The sequence below is a fragment of the Panthera onca genome, chromosome E1 (genome assembly GCF_046562875.1).
Source record: "Panthera onca isolate mPanOnc1 chromosome E1, mPanOnc1 haplotype 2, whole genome shotgun sequence".
NCBI lineage: Eukaryota > Metazoa > Chordata > Mammalia > Carnivora > Felidae > Panthera > Panthera onca.
Genome location: NC_138352.1, coordinates 28,595,541 through 28,614,472, shown reverse-complemented (window position 1 = coordinate 28,614,472; position 18,932 = coordinate 28,595,541). Strand labels below are relative to the sequence as shown.

Here is an 18,932-nt window from a genome sequence, read left to right as displayed (position 1 = left end):
TCAGACTAAAACTATAAAACTTTTAGAGGAAAACCGGGTAACACCTTCACGCATTCCATCTGGTAATTCCACTTTTGATACAACACTTAGATATGTTGGGTTTCATCAAAATTAAAAACTTCTGTCCATCAAGACAGTAAAAACAAAAAGCTCACAGAATGGGAGCAAATATTTGCAAATAACATCTCTGATAAGGGATTAATAGGCAGAAGACATAAAAAACTCCTGAGACTCAACAGCCAAAACAGAAACAACTCAAGTCAAAACTGGGCGAAAGACTTGAGTTGACGTTTCCCCAAAGATGGCATCCAAATGGCCCATAAGCATATAAAAATACTCAACATCGCCAGTCATTGGAGAAATTTGAATCGAAACTACAGTGAGACACCACTTCATGCTCATTAGAATGGCTATTATCCAAAAAGTGAAAAATGAGTCTTGACAAGAATGTGGAGAAATTGGGACCCTCATGCATTGATTGCGGGAATGAAAAATGCTGCAACTATTATAGAAAACACTTTGACGTTTCCTCACAAAGTTACGTATAGAGCTACCATGTGACCCAGCAATTCCACTCCTAGATATACATCCAAAGGACCTGAAAGCAGCGATTCACATAGATACTTGTACACTAATGTTCACAGCAGCATTATGCACAATAGACCGAAAGTGGAAAGCCCGTGTTCATCGATAAATGAAGGGATAAATAAAAAGTGCTATATATATATTGGAATATTACTCAGTTATTAAAATGAGTAAAGTACGGACACATGCAGCAACACGGATGAACCTTGAAGACCTTATGGTAAGTGAAATAAACCAGCCACGAAAAGACAGCTACTGTCTGATTCTGCTTACACGAGGCACCTAGAATAGGCGAATTCATGGCGGTGGAAAGTAGACCAGGGGTTACCAGGGGCTGAGGGGAGGGGAAAGCTGGGATGATGAGAGATTTTGGATCTAGATAGTGGTGACTTGGTAAGCTGCTGGGGGATACACTCCATCCAATGTAGGGAGTAAGCCAAATGGTGACAAGTCGGGGAGAAACACAGGATCCATCTCAGCAAAGAGGTGCAGGTAGAAATTCTCAGAATGATGCCGAAGGAAATCTCGGGGGACAGCTGCCTGCAGGCCTGGAGGGAACACTGTCCCAGCTAAAATAAAAGAGGGAAGGAATGTCTCTGATGAACATTGAAATAATAGACAAGTGAGTATGTTTGACCAACTGACAGGCTGGGTTTGTCACAGAGCTGAGGATAAATCGCTGACACGTGCAGAGAGAACTCAGGCGCTGTCAACGCGAGGGAAATCATAGCACACGGATAGTTCAGCTGGGAACAAAATTCACAGCATCATAAACGTGTGAGCAACTGTCAGTGAATAACTCAAGGACTCTGACTTATGCTTCCCATACAAGAGTTTCCTCATCTGCGTGAGCGGGGACAGTCATTGGACCACTGTCAAGGAACAAAGGCAATACCAGGACTTAGGAGAGAGAGGAAGAAGAAAAGGGAGAACGATACCGTGGAGGGTTTTACATTTGGGGGCAAACTGATTAGCTGGCAGTCTACCCTTGAGCACTGGGGTTGACCGGGGGGATCCAAAAGAATTTCCATTGTTGATGGACTCTGGAAATCCTGAGGGCGTCAGAGTGGACAGATGCGCAGGCTGTCGGGAGTATGGTCGGCTGGTCCTGCCACATCTGCCACGGGGTCAGCCCCATTGCTGGCGCCAGAACTGCTCTCCGTCTCCATGGATCTAACTAAACACCGTGCTCTGGGAGACTGGGTGGAGGGGAGGTGGTTGGTACACAGAGGATGATGTAAGAGTTGAGTTCTCGTCTTAGAAAGCAGGAAATTAATGCACAATGTCTAAAATCGAAAAGTCAATAACTAGCAGTGTGTGCATATCATATTCTGGACATTCAGGTAGCAATGGCTGGAAACCACTGGACTATATATCCCGGGTCCAGCACTTCCTAGCTGTGTGACCTTGGGCAGAACTTTGCCTCCTTGAAACGCAGTGTCCTCATCTGTAAAATGGGGATGTTATTGCTGACTTCATAAGGCCATTGTGGTTATTACATGCATGGCAGGTGCTTTGCCTGGTATGGTACTGTGCAATTAGTAAAAGGTTAACCCCCTGAGCTATTGCCCTTATTAACATTGCCACTCCTTGCACTATGGAGTATTGTACTGGCCAAGGCCTGGACCTGGGTCAAGGGAAAATTAAAAGGGCCAGTTTCTGCCACAAGGACCCAAGACAACCCTGTGTCTTTCTCCATGGTGGGGAGAGGGTCCTGTCCCCATGAGAAAGAAGCAAGATGGATAAAAGCCTCAGCAACTCCTTCTCGTTCTTTGGAATTTTGCCAAGAAAATCTGTCAATGTGACTTGAAAAGAAGGGACCAAAAAAAGCTTCAAGACAGGAGGAATTTCTCACCAATCTTTGAGTAAACACATGAGCTGGGGGCTTTGAACTAGGCTGTCAGTGGGGCGGGGGGGGGGGGGCGGGGAGGGGTCAGAAGGAGATTCCAACATGAAGAGATGGGGTGTGTGCCCCGGAGGAGGTCACAGCCTGACACCTGGGGCACATGTGGGAGAACTGGCAATGACCACTTAGAAGCCTGCTTTTATTCCCGTGAAGAAGGGAGAGGAGGGAGAGAGGAGGGGGAGGGGAGGAGGCAAAGAAGGAAATGAGAAGGTGGCTTTTCATTTCGGTTTGTTGTACGTGATTTCTTACCAGGCTCTTCTGAGGTATTGAAAATAGCTCTGAGACTAACCCCTGGGAGCTCCCACCTGCACCCAAAACTACCTTTCAGAGATTGTCAGGGTGGTGAGCCCACCATCCCCACGCTGGATCTAAGTCAGAACTAAACTGAGTCCCGGGAGTACTAGTCAAGTCACTTTCTCAGTTTTGTGCTTATAGGAATTTTTTTTTTAAAAGTAGGTTTCGCGCCCAGCACAAGGCCCAACATGGAGCCTGAACTCATGACACTGAGATCAAGACCAAGACCTGAGGTGAGAGCAAGAGTCGGACGCCTAACCGACTGAGCCACCCAGGGGCCCCTCTCGTGTTTGTAGAAAGGGGGCGACCATTTCTACCCATTGTAGTTTTTGCCTCCTGTTAGCTCATTTTGAAAATCGATTTGCCACAGTTCAGTGGCAGAACATGCGTGAGAGAGCAAAGGGGTCTGTGGTGGGGAAAGCACAGTTATGCCTCGTGTCATTACCGATCACCTTGGGAAAGGGCACAAAACCTCGGTTTTCGTTATCTGCAAAATGGACGTTCCGGGCTTCCCTCTGCAGAGAAGTTTCCCTCAAGGACGTGTACGTGACATGCGTATAACTGGCCAGAGACAAAGCTGCCAAGTGGCAGTTATTAGTCTGATATAAGTGGCAAAAAATATAATGGATTAATTGTAGTCACAATTAAAATCATCTTACGGTAATATAAAACCATATAATCATAATGATAGAGAATTATTATGACATTATTATTATTATTAATAATAATAGTATCATCAAATTAGCACTCCAGGCCTGGGAACTGCTCCCACAACCTCAACCTGTGGCTTAAGCGCCATAATTTTCTAAAAACACTTGCCCCCATAGCTGCCTCGCCCCCTTGCCTCTCCTCTGAGCTCTTACATGTGCCTCCCTGGATGACCGTGTGGCCTGAGCATGCCTTCCTGGTGATGGTTCTTGTTTTGTAATTTGACCTTTGGGAGTCACCATTCTGTCTCCCGACACTCTCATTCATCTCTGTTATCCGGTGCCTTCCATAATAGCAGGACACAGTAGGTCCTTGATAAATGACCTCATAAATGACCTTGTCCATCATTGTCCCCAGTAAAGACTTGTGGAATGAAAAGCCGTCTCCATTTTTGCACTGTGTTATAGACAGCTGGATTGGGGCAGTATTTAAGTTTTATTCTGCCCCCTCCCCCGCCTGCATTTCTGTCATTCAAGTAGGACTCAGGGTAAAGGTGTCTTGGCAGAGGGAGAGGAGAAAAAAATGCTGGCTTTTGCTTTCAAAACTTAGGGGAGGATATTCTTGACAGAAACAAAGTAACTGAGCCAGAGGGGCGCCTGGGTGGCTCAGTCGGTTAAGCGTCCGACTTCAGCTCAGGTCATGATCCCACGGTTGGTGGGTTCGAGCCCTGTGTCAGGCTCTGTGCTGGCAGCTCAGAGCCTGGAACCTGGTACGGATTCTGTGTCTGCCCCTCCCTCTCTCTCTGCCCCTCCCCCGCTAGCACTCTGTCTCTCTCTCTGTCAAAAAATAAGTAAACATTATGGGGCGCCTGGGTGGCCCAGTCAGTTAAGTGCCCAACTTTGGCTCAGGTCATGATCTCACGGTTTGAGTTCAAGCCCCATGTCCAGCTCTGTTCTGACAGCTCAGAGCCTGTAGCCTGCTTTGGATTCTGTGTCTCCCTCTCTCTCTCTGCCCCTCCCCTTCTCACACTCTGTCTCTCTCTCTCAAAAATGAATAAACCTAAATAAATAAATAAATAAACAGACATCAAAACAATTTTTTTTTTTTTAAATAACTGGGCCAGAAACTAGCACAGGAAATAATTTCCCCTCTATTAAAAAAATAACCCAGGGGCGCCTGGGTGGCGCAGTCGGTTAAGCGTCCAACTTCAGCCAGGTCACGATCTCGCGGTCTGTGGGTTCGAGCCCCGCGTCAGGCTCTGGGCTGATGGCTCGGAGCCTGGAGCCTGTTTCCGATTCTGTGTCTCCCTCTCTCTCTGCCCCTCCCCCGTTCATGCTCTGTCTCTCTCTGTCCCAAAAAAAAAAAAAAAAAAAATAGCCCAAAGATTTAAATGTGGAAAACAATAAGATTATTAAAATTCTAAAGAAAAAAATGACCTGATATTTCTTTATAACCTTAGAATATGAAAGACTTTTTTAACTATGACACCATATCCAAAATCTGTAAAAGGACTGATAAAATAGACTACACAGAACAAGCAAACAAAAAATCACCAAACATGGCCAAAAACACCTCAAGGAAAGTCCAAAGGCAAATGAAAAATGGAAACAAAACACTTGCATCTCTTATCTATAAACAGAAAGGAAAAGGCCAGCTACCCAATAGAAAATTGGGCAAACACAATGAACAGGCAGTTCACAGACAGGGGAAAACATCATAAAGATGTTTGGTCTCATTCCTAATAGACAGATAAATTCAAACTATGCTGATTCTATCTTTCCTTAATAGACTTAAAAATCCAGAAGCTTAATTGCACCTTCTATTGGCAGGGCCATAAGGAAACTGGCACTCTCATTCACCATGGAAAGAGAGGAAACAGGGATAACACTCGTGGAGGGCAATTTGACAACATTTGTCAAAATTACTGATGTATTTACCACTGATATAGTGATCAAACTCTGATTTATCTCAAAGTGTGAGATAATACAGCAATGTTCGTAATAGCAGAATATTGGGGAAAAACCAACTGCCCATCAATAAGGGAGTGAATGAGTAAATTATAATATTCTTATATACTGGACTATGCACCTATAAAAAAGAATGAGGAAGCTCTTTATATATTACTATGAAAGAACTCCAAGATATATTATGTGGAAAAACAAAAATAAAAATAAACAGGGTTTCTTTCTTTCTTTCTTTCTTTCTTCCTTCCTTCTTTCTTTCTTCTGTCCTTCCTTCCTTCCTTCCCTCCTTCCTTCCTTCCTTCTTTCTTTATTTTTGCAAAAAGGGGGGAAGTTCAAATCTATAAGAGTTGGTATATATGTAACGAAACACCGCAAAGAAACGTAAGAAACAAAAAATGGTGTTTTAAATACAATTTTTAGAAATAAATTTAACAAAAAAGTGTAAAACTTGTACACTGAAAACTACAAAACATTGTTGAAAGAAGAATTTCAAGACCTAAATAAATGGAGAGACAGCCTATGTTCATGGATTGAAAGACTTAATATTGTTAAGATGGCAATATTCCCCAAATTATTCTACAGATTCAATGAAATCCTAATAAAAATACCAACTGGCTTTTCCGCAGAATTTGACAGCTGATCCTAAAATCTTATGGAAATGCAAAGGACCCAGAAGAGCCAAAACAATCCTGAAAAAGAAAAACATAGCTGGGAGACTCACACTTTTCAATTTCAAAAACTTACTACAAAGCAATAGTAAATAAGACAGTGTGATACTGGCATAAAGATAAGCATAGACCAATGGAATAGAATTGAGAGTCCACAAATAAAGCTTAGCATTTATGTTCAGTTGATAAGGGTACCAAGGCAATTCAATGGGAGAAAGGATAATCTTCTCAACAAATAGTGCTGAGACAACAGGATAGCCATGTGTAAGAGAACAAATTTCGACGCCTACCTCACACCACACACAAAAATTAACTCACAGTGGATCATAGATCTAAATGTAAGAGCTAAAACGACAAGCTTAGAAGAAAACAGGAGTGAATCTTCATTATTTGGGGTTAGGCAATGACACAAAATGCATAAATGACTATAGAGAAGATGAAGAGATTAAACTTCATGAAAATCAAACACATTTGGGTTTCACAAAATACCATCAAGAAAATAAAAGGGGGGGTGCTTGGGTGGCTCAGTTGGTTAAGTGTCTGATTCTTGATTTGGGCTCAGGTAGTGATCTCACAGTTTGTGAAATCGAGCCTCACTTGGGATTCTCTCTCTCCCTCTCTCTCTGCCTCTCTCTCTCTCTCTCTCTCAAAATAAATGAAATAATTAGAAAAAAAAAGAAAAGAAAGAAAAGAAAAGGACAGTCCACAGACGTGGAGGAAACATTTGCAAATCATATATTTGTTAAGGGATCCAGAATATATAAAGAATGCTTACAACTGAACAATGAAGAAACATCTCAATTTAAAAATGGGTTAAGGAGTTAGACATTTTTCCAAAAATACATCTGAATCAGCACAGGAAAAGGCGCCCAACATCATTTGTCAATTAGGGAAATGCAAATCAACGTGACACTGAGATACCTACTAAGATAGTTATAATGAAAAGATGGAAAATGACAAGTGTTGGTGAGGATGTGGAGAATTTGAAGCAAGATGATCAGATGGTCATCTACTGTGGGAAACAATCTGGTAGTTTCTCAAAATGTTCAACACAGAATTGCCACAAGATGCTGCGATCGCACTTCCAAGAAAAATGAAAATATATGTCACCCCAAATACTTGAACACGAAAGTTCACGGCAGCATTATTCATAATAGCCAAACAGCAGAAACGGCCCAAATGTCCACCACACGACGAATGGATAAACAAAACGTGGCATATCCGTTAAACGGAATATAATTTGGCCATAAATAAAGAGGAACAAAGTGCTGACATGTGCCACAACATGAATGAACCTTAAAAACATCATGCTAAGAAGAAGCAGCCAGTTGCAAAGCACCACATTCAATTTTTATAAAATGGCCCACGGTAGGCAAATTGGTAGAGACAGAAAGTTGCAAAACCACGTTCAATTTTTATAAAGTGGTCCAAATTAGGCAAATGGATAGAGACAGAAAGTAAATCAGTGGTAAGCCTAAGGCTGGGGGCGTGGAGGGACTGAGGGGTGGGGAGTGGTGAAAATGTTCTAAAATTAGATTATAGTGATGATTGCACAAGTCTGTAACTATAATAAATAACATTGACTTGTACACTTTAAATGGGTAAACTTTCAGGCATGTAAATTATATGTCGGTAAGGCTGTTTATTCCAGGGGAGGCAGGAACTGGGCAGATGGGGGACAGGGAGGGAAGAAGACTTCATATTATATACCTTTTTATACTGTCTGGGCTTGCAAAGCGTGACCACTACCTACTCAAAAAGCCAATTTTTAAAAAAGTTTACTTATTTATTTTGAGAGAGAGAGAGAGAGAGAGGAGGGGGGAAAGGCAGAGAGAGAGAATCCCAAGCAGGCTCTGTGCAGAGCTGAGAGCACAGAGCCCCACGCACGGCTTGAACTCACAAACCGTGAGATCATGACCTGAGCCGAAATCAAGAGTCGGCTGCTTAACCAACTGAGCCACCCAGGCGCCCCTCAACAAGCAAATTTAAAACGCCAAAGAATCACACAAAATTAAAAAGAGACCTCTGACCCTTCCCTCATTTGGGGACAGGAGAGGGAGGGTGCTAACCCACTGTGGAGGGATGGCTGGGTGGGCGTTGGGTTAGATTGGACAGGGCAGCCCTAGAGAGCTTCTAAGACTCATTCATGGTCTGGAAGCCAGCAAGCTGTGGAGACTGATGGGGACATAGTTGGCAGATGGTTGACAACCAGCAGACCAGAGGGTGCCGTGGCTGCTCCCCACTCCCCAACCTCCACCTGGACCTACATAAAATCCCAGAACCATCATCCAGCCCCAAAGGAGGGCAGGAAAACCCCAGGACCGACACAGGCTGGGCAGAATAGAAGCCTGCGAAAGAAGTTGCACAGCCCTTCTCGGAACCTTTGCTTGTGACTCCTCAAGAGGGCTTCTGGAGGGTTCGGAGCCCTTGTGAGGTTTTGAGGGACATCTGGCGGGGCAGAGACTCTTCTTCATTATGCAGCTGGGGAAACAGAGTCTGGAGAGGTGAAGGGCCCGTCCAAGGTCACACGGTGAGTCCGTGAACACGGGGAGCCAGAACCCCTGACTGCAGGCCGGTACCGATTCTGCTGTGCCAGGCAGCCTCGCTCAGCACTGGGTCACGGTTCTGACCGATTCTCAGCCCGTGGTCCTGGAGGCCCCGGCACTTTCACCCTGTGTCAAGGTGGGCGTCCTCACCTGTTCCGGCTATCTCAGAAATTTTATACATTTGAGCCCTTCGCTGGGGACATGTCTGGGGACATGGTCACTGGATGCAAAAAGGAATCAGAGAAAAGATAGACTCCTTGCCTGACGTGTGGGGGACAGAGCAGCAGCGTGGGTCCCATCGTCTCCAGCAACCTATGCTTCCTGCTCTGTCACTTTGAACGAACCTTTAAAACCCTGATAAAAATTCTACAGGGCATACGATCCAGGTTCTTCAATAAATAAACAGCAGGGGGAATAAATGAGACCAGATGGGAATTGCTCTAGATTAACACATACAATCAAAGGTAGAATGTGGTCTGGGCTCAGATCCTGATTTGAACAAACCGACTGGAAAAGACATTGATCAGACAATTGGGAAACCTCAACCCTGATCGGCTATTTGGTCCTAGTACTAGGGGGTCAGAATTTTCAGAATTGGTCAGGCCGTGATGGTTAGTTTTCTGGGTGTTGTTTTCTGAAAAAGTTTTTAAGAGATGGCTGCTGAGGCATCCACACATCAAAGAATACAATGTTTGTTATTAGCTTTAAGATGATCCAGTGGGGCTGGAGGGGGAAAATGGCGGGCGTAGACGATCTAAGGCTGGCCATACGTTGATAATTGTTAAAGTCAGGGGATGGATGCAGAAGGTGCATACCTACCCCCCAGCCTCCCAGCTCCTCTCCCGGCGGGCAAGCTGCAAACCCCCAGAGCCCCCAGACTTGGGGTGGCCCCCAGACAAGCCCGAGCTTGTCCATCTGCCGTGGGTGCTACTCGCGCCGAACCCCACCGAACCCATGCGGGGCGCCCCTGGCCAAGCCCTCCTTGCCCCCACTGCCCCCCCCACCCGGCCACCTCCCCGGCTACTCACACCACTCCGGGCCTGCCCGGGTCCGGCCACCTCGCCTGCTCCGGCCCAAGCCACTCATTACTCAGGACGTTTATTATTAGCCTTAGATTTGATTAGTGCCTGAGCTGCACTTCCTGGGTTTTCCCCCCAACCTGTAGGATGTAAATCAGCGGCACCCCCTCCCGCCCCTGCACCTGCGTGGTAGGAGCCGAGGCGGGTGGCCTGGGCGTGCTTCAGGAGTCCCCAACGGTGCTGTCTGCGGAGCCTCCCCTGCATGCTGCCCGGCAGGGCCCGCAGAGCAGGGGGGGCTGGTCTGGCCTTGAGATGAGGTATAGACTCTGGTATGACCCCCATCTGGCCCTGACCCCGCACTTGGACCTGGTTTCCTGCCCCCTGGCACACACCCCAGGCTGCACCCAGGACGAACCAGCTCTCCAGCCTCAGGCCCTTCCCCCTTCCTTGACGACCATTTCCTATTTCATTGCGGGGTCATCTCTTGTTTGGTCCTCAGGCTCCACTGAGGGGCCAACTCCTCCGGGAAGCCATCCCTGATTTCTCTGTGCTTCCTAAGCCCTATCCTTACCCGTATCAAAGCACTCAACAGGCTGACACTAGAGCAGGACAGCCTGGGTTTGAATCTCAGCCCGGCCACTTACCAGCAGGAAGCCTTGCAGACAATTCACTTAACTTCTCTGTGCCTCCATTTTCTCTCCTCATAAGTGGGTATAACAACAGTTCCTGGCTCACGGGTTGTTGGGAGAATGGAAGGGGCACAGTTAAATTCTTAGGGCAAGTTCTCAGCATGTAGCAAGTTCTCAAGAAACAATATGGAGGATTAGCACCGTAGCCCTCATCACACTCTTGTGACTTGATTTCCATGGCTTCCCAACTCCCTCCATGGGATTAAGACTGGAGTGAGACAAATTTAGGAGCCCATGGCATCTAGGAAGGAAGTTTGAGGGATGGGAAGGAATCAGGCAGGTGGAGGGGAAGCAGGAGGGCATCCCAGGAAGCAGTTAGGACAGGAGCGAGGGCAGAAGGGAGGAAAGCGAAAGGCTGATTTGGATGAACCTGACCTGAGACAACAGCAGAGGACATACAAATGATTGGTAAGCCTAAAAAGTGCTCGGGCTCAAAAATCAGAGAAACACAACCTCAACAATGAAGAAGGAATTTTCATCCGTCAGGTTGGCAAAATCTGAAACTTTGATAATGCCGAGAACTAGAGGTGATCTAGGGAAATGTGACCTCACGCCCTGCTGGAGGGAGGGGGTTGGTACTACCATTTTGGAGGGCAATCTGCCAGGACCAATGAAAACGCACAGCCTACACCCAACCCACAACCCAGAAATTCTCCGCCATGTGCCGCAGGTGCACAGCGCTGTTCGCGGAAGCCTAGCTAATACTAGGGAGCATCTGGAAACAACATAAATGTCCAACCCACAGAGCATGGCCGGATAAAGTGAGGTTCACAGGTCGTAACCAGGGATATTATAATGGAGATATTCATAGATCTAGAGGCAGTGATGTGGAGTGATGGTCAAGACAAATCACTGAGTGAAAAACAAAAAAAAAAAAAAAAAAAAAAAAAAGGAGTTTGTAGCCTGATACCTACGGTAAGATACCTTTTTGTGAAGCAGAGTCATGAATCGCATTCTCCATGGCCCCCTACACATGGGGGCATGATGATGATGGTTGCCTCAGGGTAGAACAGGGTAGAACAAGAGGGGACGAGGTTTGGGGGTGATGGTCAAAGGTGACTTTAGTCCTATTTGTAACGCTTTAATTTTTACACAGAGAAGATACTTACGTATTACTTGTGTCAGTGAAAAGTAACAAAGCTGCGGGGTGGGGTTGGGAGCCAGAGACAGTCACAGACACTGTTGCCAGGAACTTTCTGCCTGATGAAAGCCCAGAGTCAATGTTGGCTGCCCTCAGTGGGTCTCCTCCTTACCTTCTTACCCAGAGCTGGGGCTCTCACCGCCTCATAAAGCAGCTGGCTCCCGGGGGGTTAGTTCTGACCGTTAAAAAGCGGTCTCTGTCTATCGAGCAGACTGCCTTCCAGAAACAGACTCGCTAGACTGATTGCTATTTTCTGCAGCCACAACACATTGCCTTGCTCAATGAGATAGCACTTTGGAGTTAGAAAGCAGGCATGGGTTAGGCAGAAAATGAAAATCAAATACAATCCAATCTGATTTGTAGGGTGGCCAGGAACAGAACGGTAGAGTTTCCCAAAGTCTCATTGCTGATCGAAGCTGGTTAGCGCTGTCGCTCAAACACCTTTTACAGATAATGGATTTTATTTGCGTTCTATTTTCTTTCATCAGAAGTGTAATTTACATGAAGTGAAATGCATGAATTTTGAGTGTACAGGTCAATGAATGCTTACTATATGCGTGCCCAGACAACGCTACCCAGATCAGGACTTTGGACATTTGGAGCCCCCCAGAAGGCCCCCTCACTGCCCCTTCGGGAAGTCACCCCACCACCGCAGAATAGCCATCATCCTGACTTCTGTCCCCATAGATTCATTTTGCTTGTTCCTGAACTTCGTATAAACAGGAACACACAGGGGAGGGGGAGGGGGGAAAAAGTTACATACAGGGGAGAGGGAGGGAGGCAAACCATAAGAGACTCTTAAATACTGAGAACAAACTGAGGGTTGATGGGGGATGGGGGAGAGGGGGAAATGGGTGACGGGCACTGAGGAGGACACTTGTTGGGATGAGCACTGGGTGTTGTATGGAAACCAATCTGACAATAAATTATGTTTAAAAAAAGTAAACAGGAACATACAGAGGGGATTATCCACAACTTTCTTCTGACTTCTTTTGGTTGGTGTCAGATTTTGTTAAGCCAGACAGAGCAAAGCTATGGGACATTTTTGGAAGGAGTTGTCCAACCTCCAAGGGCCTCATTTTCTCCTGATCTAATGGATGAATGTGAAGCTGAACAGCACAGACCAAAGCTCATGTGACCCCTCCCCACCAGTGCCACACAATTGTTAACAATTATTATTATTGCTGCCTCTGAGCTCAGATTTCACGACCCATGAAAATAGAGTCCCCTCCTCCCTGGGCTCCCTCAGAACAGGTGCTGGAGACTTCTGAGCCTCATTCTGAAACCAGCCCTCTCCGAGCTGTCTCCCGGGGCGGGCGGGGGACGCAAGATTCTAATTTTAAGCTCCACACTTAAGGGGACAGAAGAGTTCTGGAACCCAGGGTAAAGATCCCTTGTATACGTCCAGGTTTGGGAGCTGATTCATTCAAATATGTGGACCTAAACAGTTAAAATGAGCACACGGTAAAGAAAAATTCACACGGTGTGAAAGGGAATATAGTGACAAAAAAGAAACTTCTCTCATATCTAGATACTCTAGTCGGCCCTTTCCCTGCTTGGAGGCAGCAACTGTGACCAGATCTGGTTCACACATGGATGATAGATTTCGCCTCAGCCCTCCCACCCAACATACATTTTTTTTTTTACACAATTGCTGGTCTATACAGATTAAACACACTGTAAACATGACCTTTTTTCACTTGATATATCCTATCAATCAATTCTTACCTTTTTAAACAATCTCTTAAAATGCTCATTGGAAATAACAACAGTGAGCACTTATGTGGCACTTACCATGTTGCAGGCACTATTCTAAACCCTTTATATATATGTTCATTTAACATATATTTTGTCTTTGTGTCTCATAGACTGGATTGAATTCCCTAAGTGGATTACTTGGTCAGAGGAAAGGTTGTCACGTTGACTGATATTTTCCAATGAGACTGTTCCCCTCTACACGAGGGCGTTGGTGGTATTTTGGACCTGAGAACGTTTTGCCCAAGCTAGGTGTTCTGGTCTCTCTGACGCAGCGAGGGTTTGTCTTATCCACAGCCTGCTGTCTGCCAACCCCCCTCCCCCGGTCCCTCTGAGGCCGTACTCTTGAACCTTCTCTGAGAGAGTCCTAGAGGTAAGACAAAAGCAAGAGTGTCCCAAAAAGGACATTTCTTAGAAATGCAGTGAAAGCCCTGATTTTCATGATTGCAATTTACATATACGACTCAGATGTGAATTTCCTGTATTGCTAATGTACCTATTCCCTCGATTTGTGCTAATTTCTCAGAAATGCTAAATACCTTTAGCAAAACCTGCTTCAAAGGAGCAAAGAGCAGTTTCTACAGGAAGAGCCCCAGCTTTGGTGGGAAGACTTAGTTTCTCTTTCCATTTAAAAAAATTTTCCCTCAAAATTTTTATGGTGAAAAATTCAAAACTCAGAGAAGAGGGAAAAGTAACGTAGAAGGGATACCCACAGACCGTCTTGCAAGGCTTAACCAGTGTTCACATGGGTGTCCTACTATCTACTTTCCCGTGGGGACATCTGAAAGCTTTGCAGACTGTGACATTCACTCCTCAATGCTTCAGCGGACATCTCCCAAGACGGGGACGTTCTCTCCCATAGACTTACCATTTCCACACCTAAGAAAATCAGCAGTAATTCAAGACACCACCCAATATCTAGTCCATATTCAAATTTCACCTGCTGTCCTACAAAGCCTTTTTTTGGCTGCCTCCATTTTTGTTTTTTGTTTTGTTGTTTTGTTTTTTTTTTTTTTTTTAAAGAAACCTCTACAGTGCCATTTATTTATTTATTTTATTTTTATTTATTTATTTTTTAAAGTTTATTCATTTGTTATTTCAGAGAGAGCACAAGTGGGAGATGGGCAGAGAGAGAGGGAGACATAGAATCAGAAGAAGGCTCCGGGCTCTGAGCTGTCAGCACAGAGCCCGACGTGGGGCTCGAACTCATGGACTGCGAGATCATGACCTGAACTGAAGTTGGATGCTTAACCAACTGAGCCACCCAGGCACCCCTATTTTTTTTTATTATGTTTTTAATGTTTTATTTATTTTTGAGAGATGGAGACAGAGAGACAGAGTGCAATTGGGGGAGGCGGAGATAGAGAGGCAGACCCAGAATCTGAAGCAGGCTCCAGTCTCCGAGCTGTCAGCACAGAGCCCGATGCGGGGCTCAAACCCACAAACTGTGAGATCGTGACCCGAGCTGAAGACACTTAACTGTCTGAGCCACCCAGGCGCCCCTTGGCAGCCTCTTTTGAATCAAAATCCAGTCAAGGGTCAACTATGGGATTTGGCAGTTGTGTCTCTTTATAGCCAGTTTTGGGGTGTAGAACAGTCCCCTCCCTTTCGCTCTTTCTTCTTCTTTCTTTTTTTAATCTTCTTTTCCTTTCATTTGTTTGTCTGGCATGGACTCACTCTCTCTCTTATGTGCCTCTTTGACTGCTTCCTCGGCTGTGGTTTAACAGGTTCCTCTATCCTGTGTGACTTCCTGGAAGCAGAATGCTAGGGCTGGGCACTCTCTAGGATTTGGGGGAGAAGCCCTCCCAGGGGGTGGCGTGTTCTTCCTATTGAATCTCATCGAATGGTACGTGGGGCCAACTGTCCCCCACGTGGCGAGGCCGGATTGGATCACCTGTTAAGGTGGCGACACGAAACGCCCCCTGCAAAGGCCCCCTGCCCCCTCCACAATTAGTGTCCCCTGCAGGTGGCACTTTGGCACCTTCCACATCCTGGTCCCCAACCACCATTCGCTGAGGGTCGTCATCTGAAACAAGCCTAGCACTTAAAATACGGTGGCTCTCTAAAGCTATCATTCCTTCCACATTCCTTAGCCGGTGTTTTCTGTGACGGGCTTCCTTTTCATTTCTCTTGTTGAAAAGAATACACAGGACATAACCGTGAGTAAGATAACAAAACTCATATTTTCGCCACCCAGAGTTATGTGTGAGCCGGTTGGCATGTTCACTTCCAAATGTTTCTTTTAAGAAAGAAAACATTACGGCTCTGAAATCTCCCCGGCCCCCTCCCCCTCCCCCCACCCCTCCCCTCCCCCGCTGGAACCATCGTAAGGAGGGCTTCATCTTCCGGGCTTCTTTTTATGCCTTTATGAGTATGCGTTTATCTGTGAATGATACAGTGTATGTCACTATTTATGGTATTCTGCGTAGGCCATTATGCATTTTCCTACTTTCTCCCGACATTGTGGAGATCGACTCGTATTAATTCACACAGAGCTAGTTCGTTCCTTTTCACTGCTGCCTAGTATTCTCATTTAGTCTTCTGTCCCTGCCTTGTTGAGAAACATTTACGTTGTTTCCGATTCCTTGCTGTATGAATCGTGCCATCCTGGGCAGGCCTGTGCATGCTTCTTTGTGCAAACGTGAAAGTCTCTCCAGTGGGGACGTTCTCAAACAGGACCTCTGAATTGTGGGGCGTGCACCTTCCCGACTTTAGCAGCTGTTGCCAAACTGGCCACACTGAGATTCATTCCCACTGGCAGGGTATCCCTATCCCATCCCCGCAGCTCTGATCTACGTAGGGCGGCCTCAGACTGTTTCATGTGGTATCAGATGTTCTGGCAATCTAATGGGTGCGCATTGGCATCTTGTTGCTTTAATTTGCATTTCCTGATGACCAGCAAGTCTGTGCACCGATGTTTATTGGCCTCTGGGCCACCTGAAGGCTTGCAGTTACTCACTGGGAAGGAAGGAACGTGACCAGAGGCAGGGGGCGGGGGGTGGGGGGCGGGGAGGGGGGGATGCACTACTATTCACTCTCGTGGAGACATCTGGTGCCTCTGAAGCCCACCCTAAGCCAGTGAGGTGCCATATTAGCTAACAGGTGGATATCACGGAGGGAATGCAATTATTCTCGATTCATAATGTCCCTGTATTTGTGTTAATAATACTTGTCACCGATTATTGGCTTACCATGCACAAGGCAATTTATAGATTTTATTTAGTTGTCTCAGAAACCAATTTATTATTATTCCTATTTTACTGAAGAGGAGACTGAGGGTCAGGGAGGTACGGTGACTTGCCTAAGGTCATAGAGCTGGTAAGCGGGCTACCCGCAGCGCCCAAACCTTTCCCTCTGGACAGCATCGCCTCTCCATACTCCTCCCACATGCCCAGACGGTTCCCGGAGAGAAGAAAAGATGACTTCTTACCAAAAGAAGAAGTGGGGTTCTGGTTGTCCCGCCCCTCCCCTTGGCTATGAGCAGAGAAATTTTTTGTTAACCAAAAAGTGCAGCCTTGCAAATAGCTCCCAGCCCACTGACTCGGGTCTCTGGATCAGGAGACAAACAGAGAAGGCAGCTTAAAGGACTTCTTTCCTCACCGCAGCTCAGGAAGGAGAGGTGAGTCAGTGATCTCTTAAATCTTTTACAGGTTTTGGATCGGTCGGAGCCGGAGTGGGTGGGCAATGGAGCTACGAGACTCAACAGGGGGGGACCTTTTGTCTCCTAAGTTTGGGAACAAGAGGAGTCTCTCCGCCTCTCCCTCCAAGCCCTCTCTTGTACATGTGATGTTGGGCAGAGATATTTACAGACTTCTCCACTGTCGTCCGGACTCCAGAAGAGAAGTAGTTCGTAGACGTCAGTTCCAGCCTGCCCATTTTATAGATGGGAAAGCTGAGGCATTGAAATCTCTAGGCTCTGGGCTGGTATGTGAGTTGTCCTCAGAGCCCAGCAAAATATTCAGCATGTCATATACGTCTCACAAAGATTTGTTGAGTGAATAAACGAATGGATGAGAAGGTTGGAAATTAAAAACGAACAAAGCTCTCGAGATTTTGGTTCCTTCGGCTTCTGCTGGGTGGTGACCAATTCAGGGAAGGAAAATCAGTGAACCGGGTCTTTCGTGAGAAGATGAGACTGGGCCCCACGGTGAGGCAGAGGTGACTCAGCGAGCACTCGCATCCACAGTCCACTGATTCGCAGACGTCCCGGGCCGGGGGGAGGCTAGAAGTACAAAGCCAGGCACGGAACCTGCACAAAGCCCCACACTGTCTAGTCCCACTGCATCCCTGCTCTCCTTTCCCACCTCTCTCCCCTGCTCACTCCAGGAGACCAGCCAGACACATTCCCCACCTCAGGGCCTTTGCCCCTGCCGTTCTCCCTGCTGAGATGCTCAGCCATGACCAGCATTCTCAACCCGATCGCTTGCTGCCACGTTTATCTGGCTTATTTCCTTCTGAGCGCTCACATCTGCTTAGAGTGAGCTTGTTCACGTGCTTACTGGCAGATCATCCGCTTCCCCGGTGGACCGTAAGCTTCAGCAGGCCTTACGGCAGGCAGGGGCTTCATGTTGACATCACCGTGTCCCTGGTACCTGGAGCTGTGCCTGGCACGTGAAAGGCACCCAACAGACAGTTGCTGCATGAATGAGAGGGAGGAGGAGACTAGCTGCCGATTTCTGTGCTGAGGCCTCTGGCATCCCTTATCTGAACACAGTAGGAGATCAGCTGGAAAAGGGGCTTGGGCCCCACAGTGAAGGCAATGGTGTGTGTGTGCTGGGGGGAGGCATTAGGAGAATAATCAGTTAGTTGAACTACTACGATGTGCCAGGCACAAGCTTTATTTTAAATTGCTTCATCCTCAAAATAAGGCAGATGCCACCAAGACCCCCGTTTTACAGATAAGGGAGTCAAGGCTTAAAGAGACTGAGCATTTTCCCCATCGCCAAGAATGTGGCAGAGCTGAGGTTTCCTCCCATAGTATCTGACCCCGGAGCCCATGATCTTCCCAGTGGTGCCGGATCAGCTGGGGTTACAAATGTTCATCAAGCTCCAAATATGAGCCTGAGCTCCTGCCTGACCCTGACGTTCTTCTGCCGGGGACCCCGGACCCTCTCAGAGAGGACATGTCGGACCAAAGGCAGAGTTGTTCACTCACTCAGTCCACAAGCATTAATTGAGCGCCTACTGTGTGCAGGGGTGCTGGAGACATGGCAGTGTGAAGGTCAAAGTTCCTGCAGGGAAGCCCACAGTGCGTGCACGGTGAACTTGAAAAAGGCCTGCGGGGGTGGATTTGAGAAGTAGCAGACAAATGTTTACTGAACAGAAAAATGATTGAAATAATACGTTGGACTCCCTCAGTACCTGGCACAGAGAAAGTCCTCCAGATATATCTGAGTTGAACTGAATTGAATCGAATCAGATCAACACTTGGGAAAAACAAAAAAACCAAACACAGTTTCTGGTGCAGGCTCGCAGTCTCACGGGAAAATTCCCTCCAAGAAGAAAGAGGGTGAGTGTTAATCTCCCAGCGGTTAGAAACGCAAAACAATAAATGCAGATGGAATAAGGCAGATTAGCAAGCATCAGATTGCAGAAGCAGAATCTAAAAGTTTTGGGTGAAGGAGAAAAAAATACTTAAGACCGTTTGTGTTGCAGGATTTGAATTTAACCTCCTGCTACTATTCAAGGCTAATGTATTTTTCTCCTTTTTCCTGATT

At 46.5% G+C, this 18,932-nt stretch overlaps 1 protein-coding gene across 1 annotated transcript in view; it reads right to left on the bottom strand.

Annotated features, from left to right (window-relative positions):
- Positions 1-9,738, bottom strand: part of TNFRSF13B (TNF receptor superfamily member 13B) — a 36,207-nt gene extending 26,469 nt beyond the window's left edge. The window contains exon 1 of the mRNA XM_060647064.3: positions 9,640-9,738. Coding sequence (XP_060503047.1) covers positions 9,640-9,697 — 58 coding nt within the window. The 5' untranslated portion in view covers positions 9,698-9,738. The remainder of the gene's footprint in view (positions 1-9,639) is intronic.
- Positions 9,739-18,932: the final 9,194 nt, after the last annotated feature.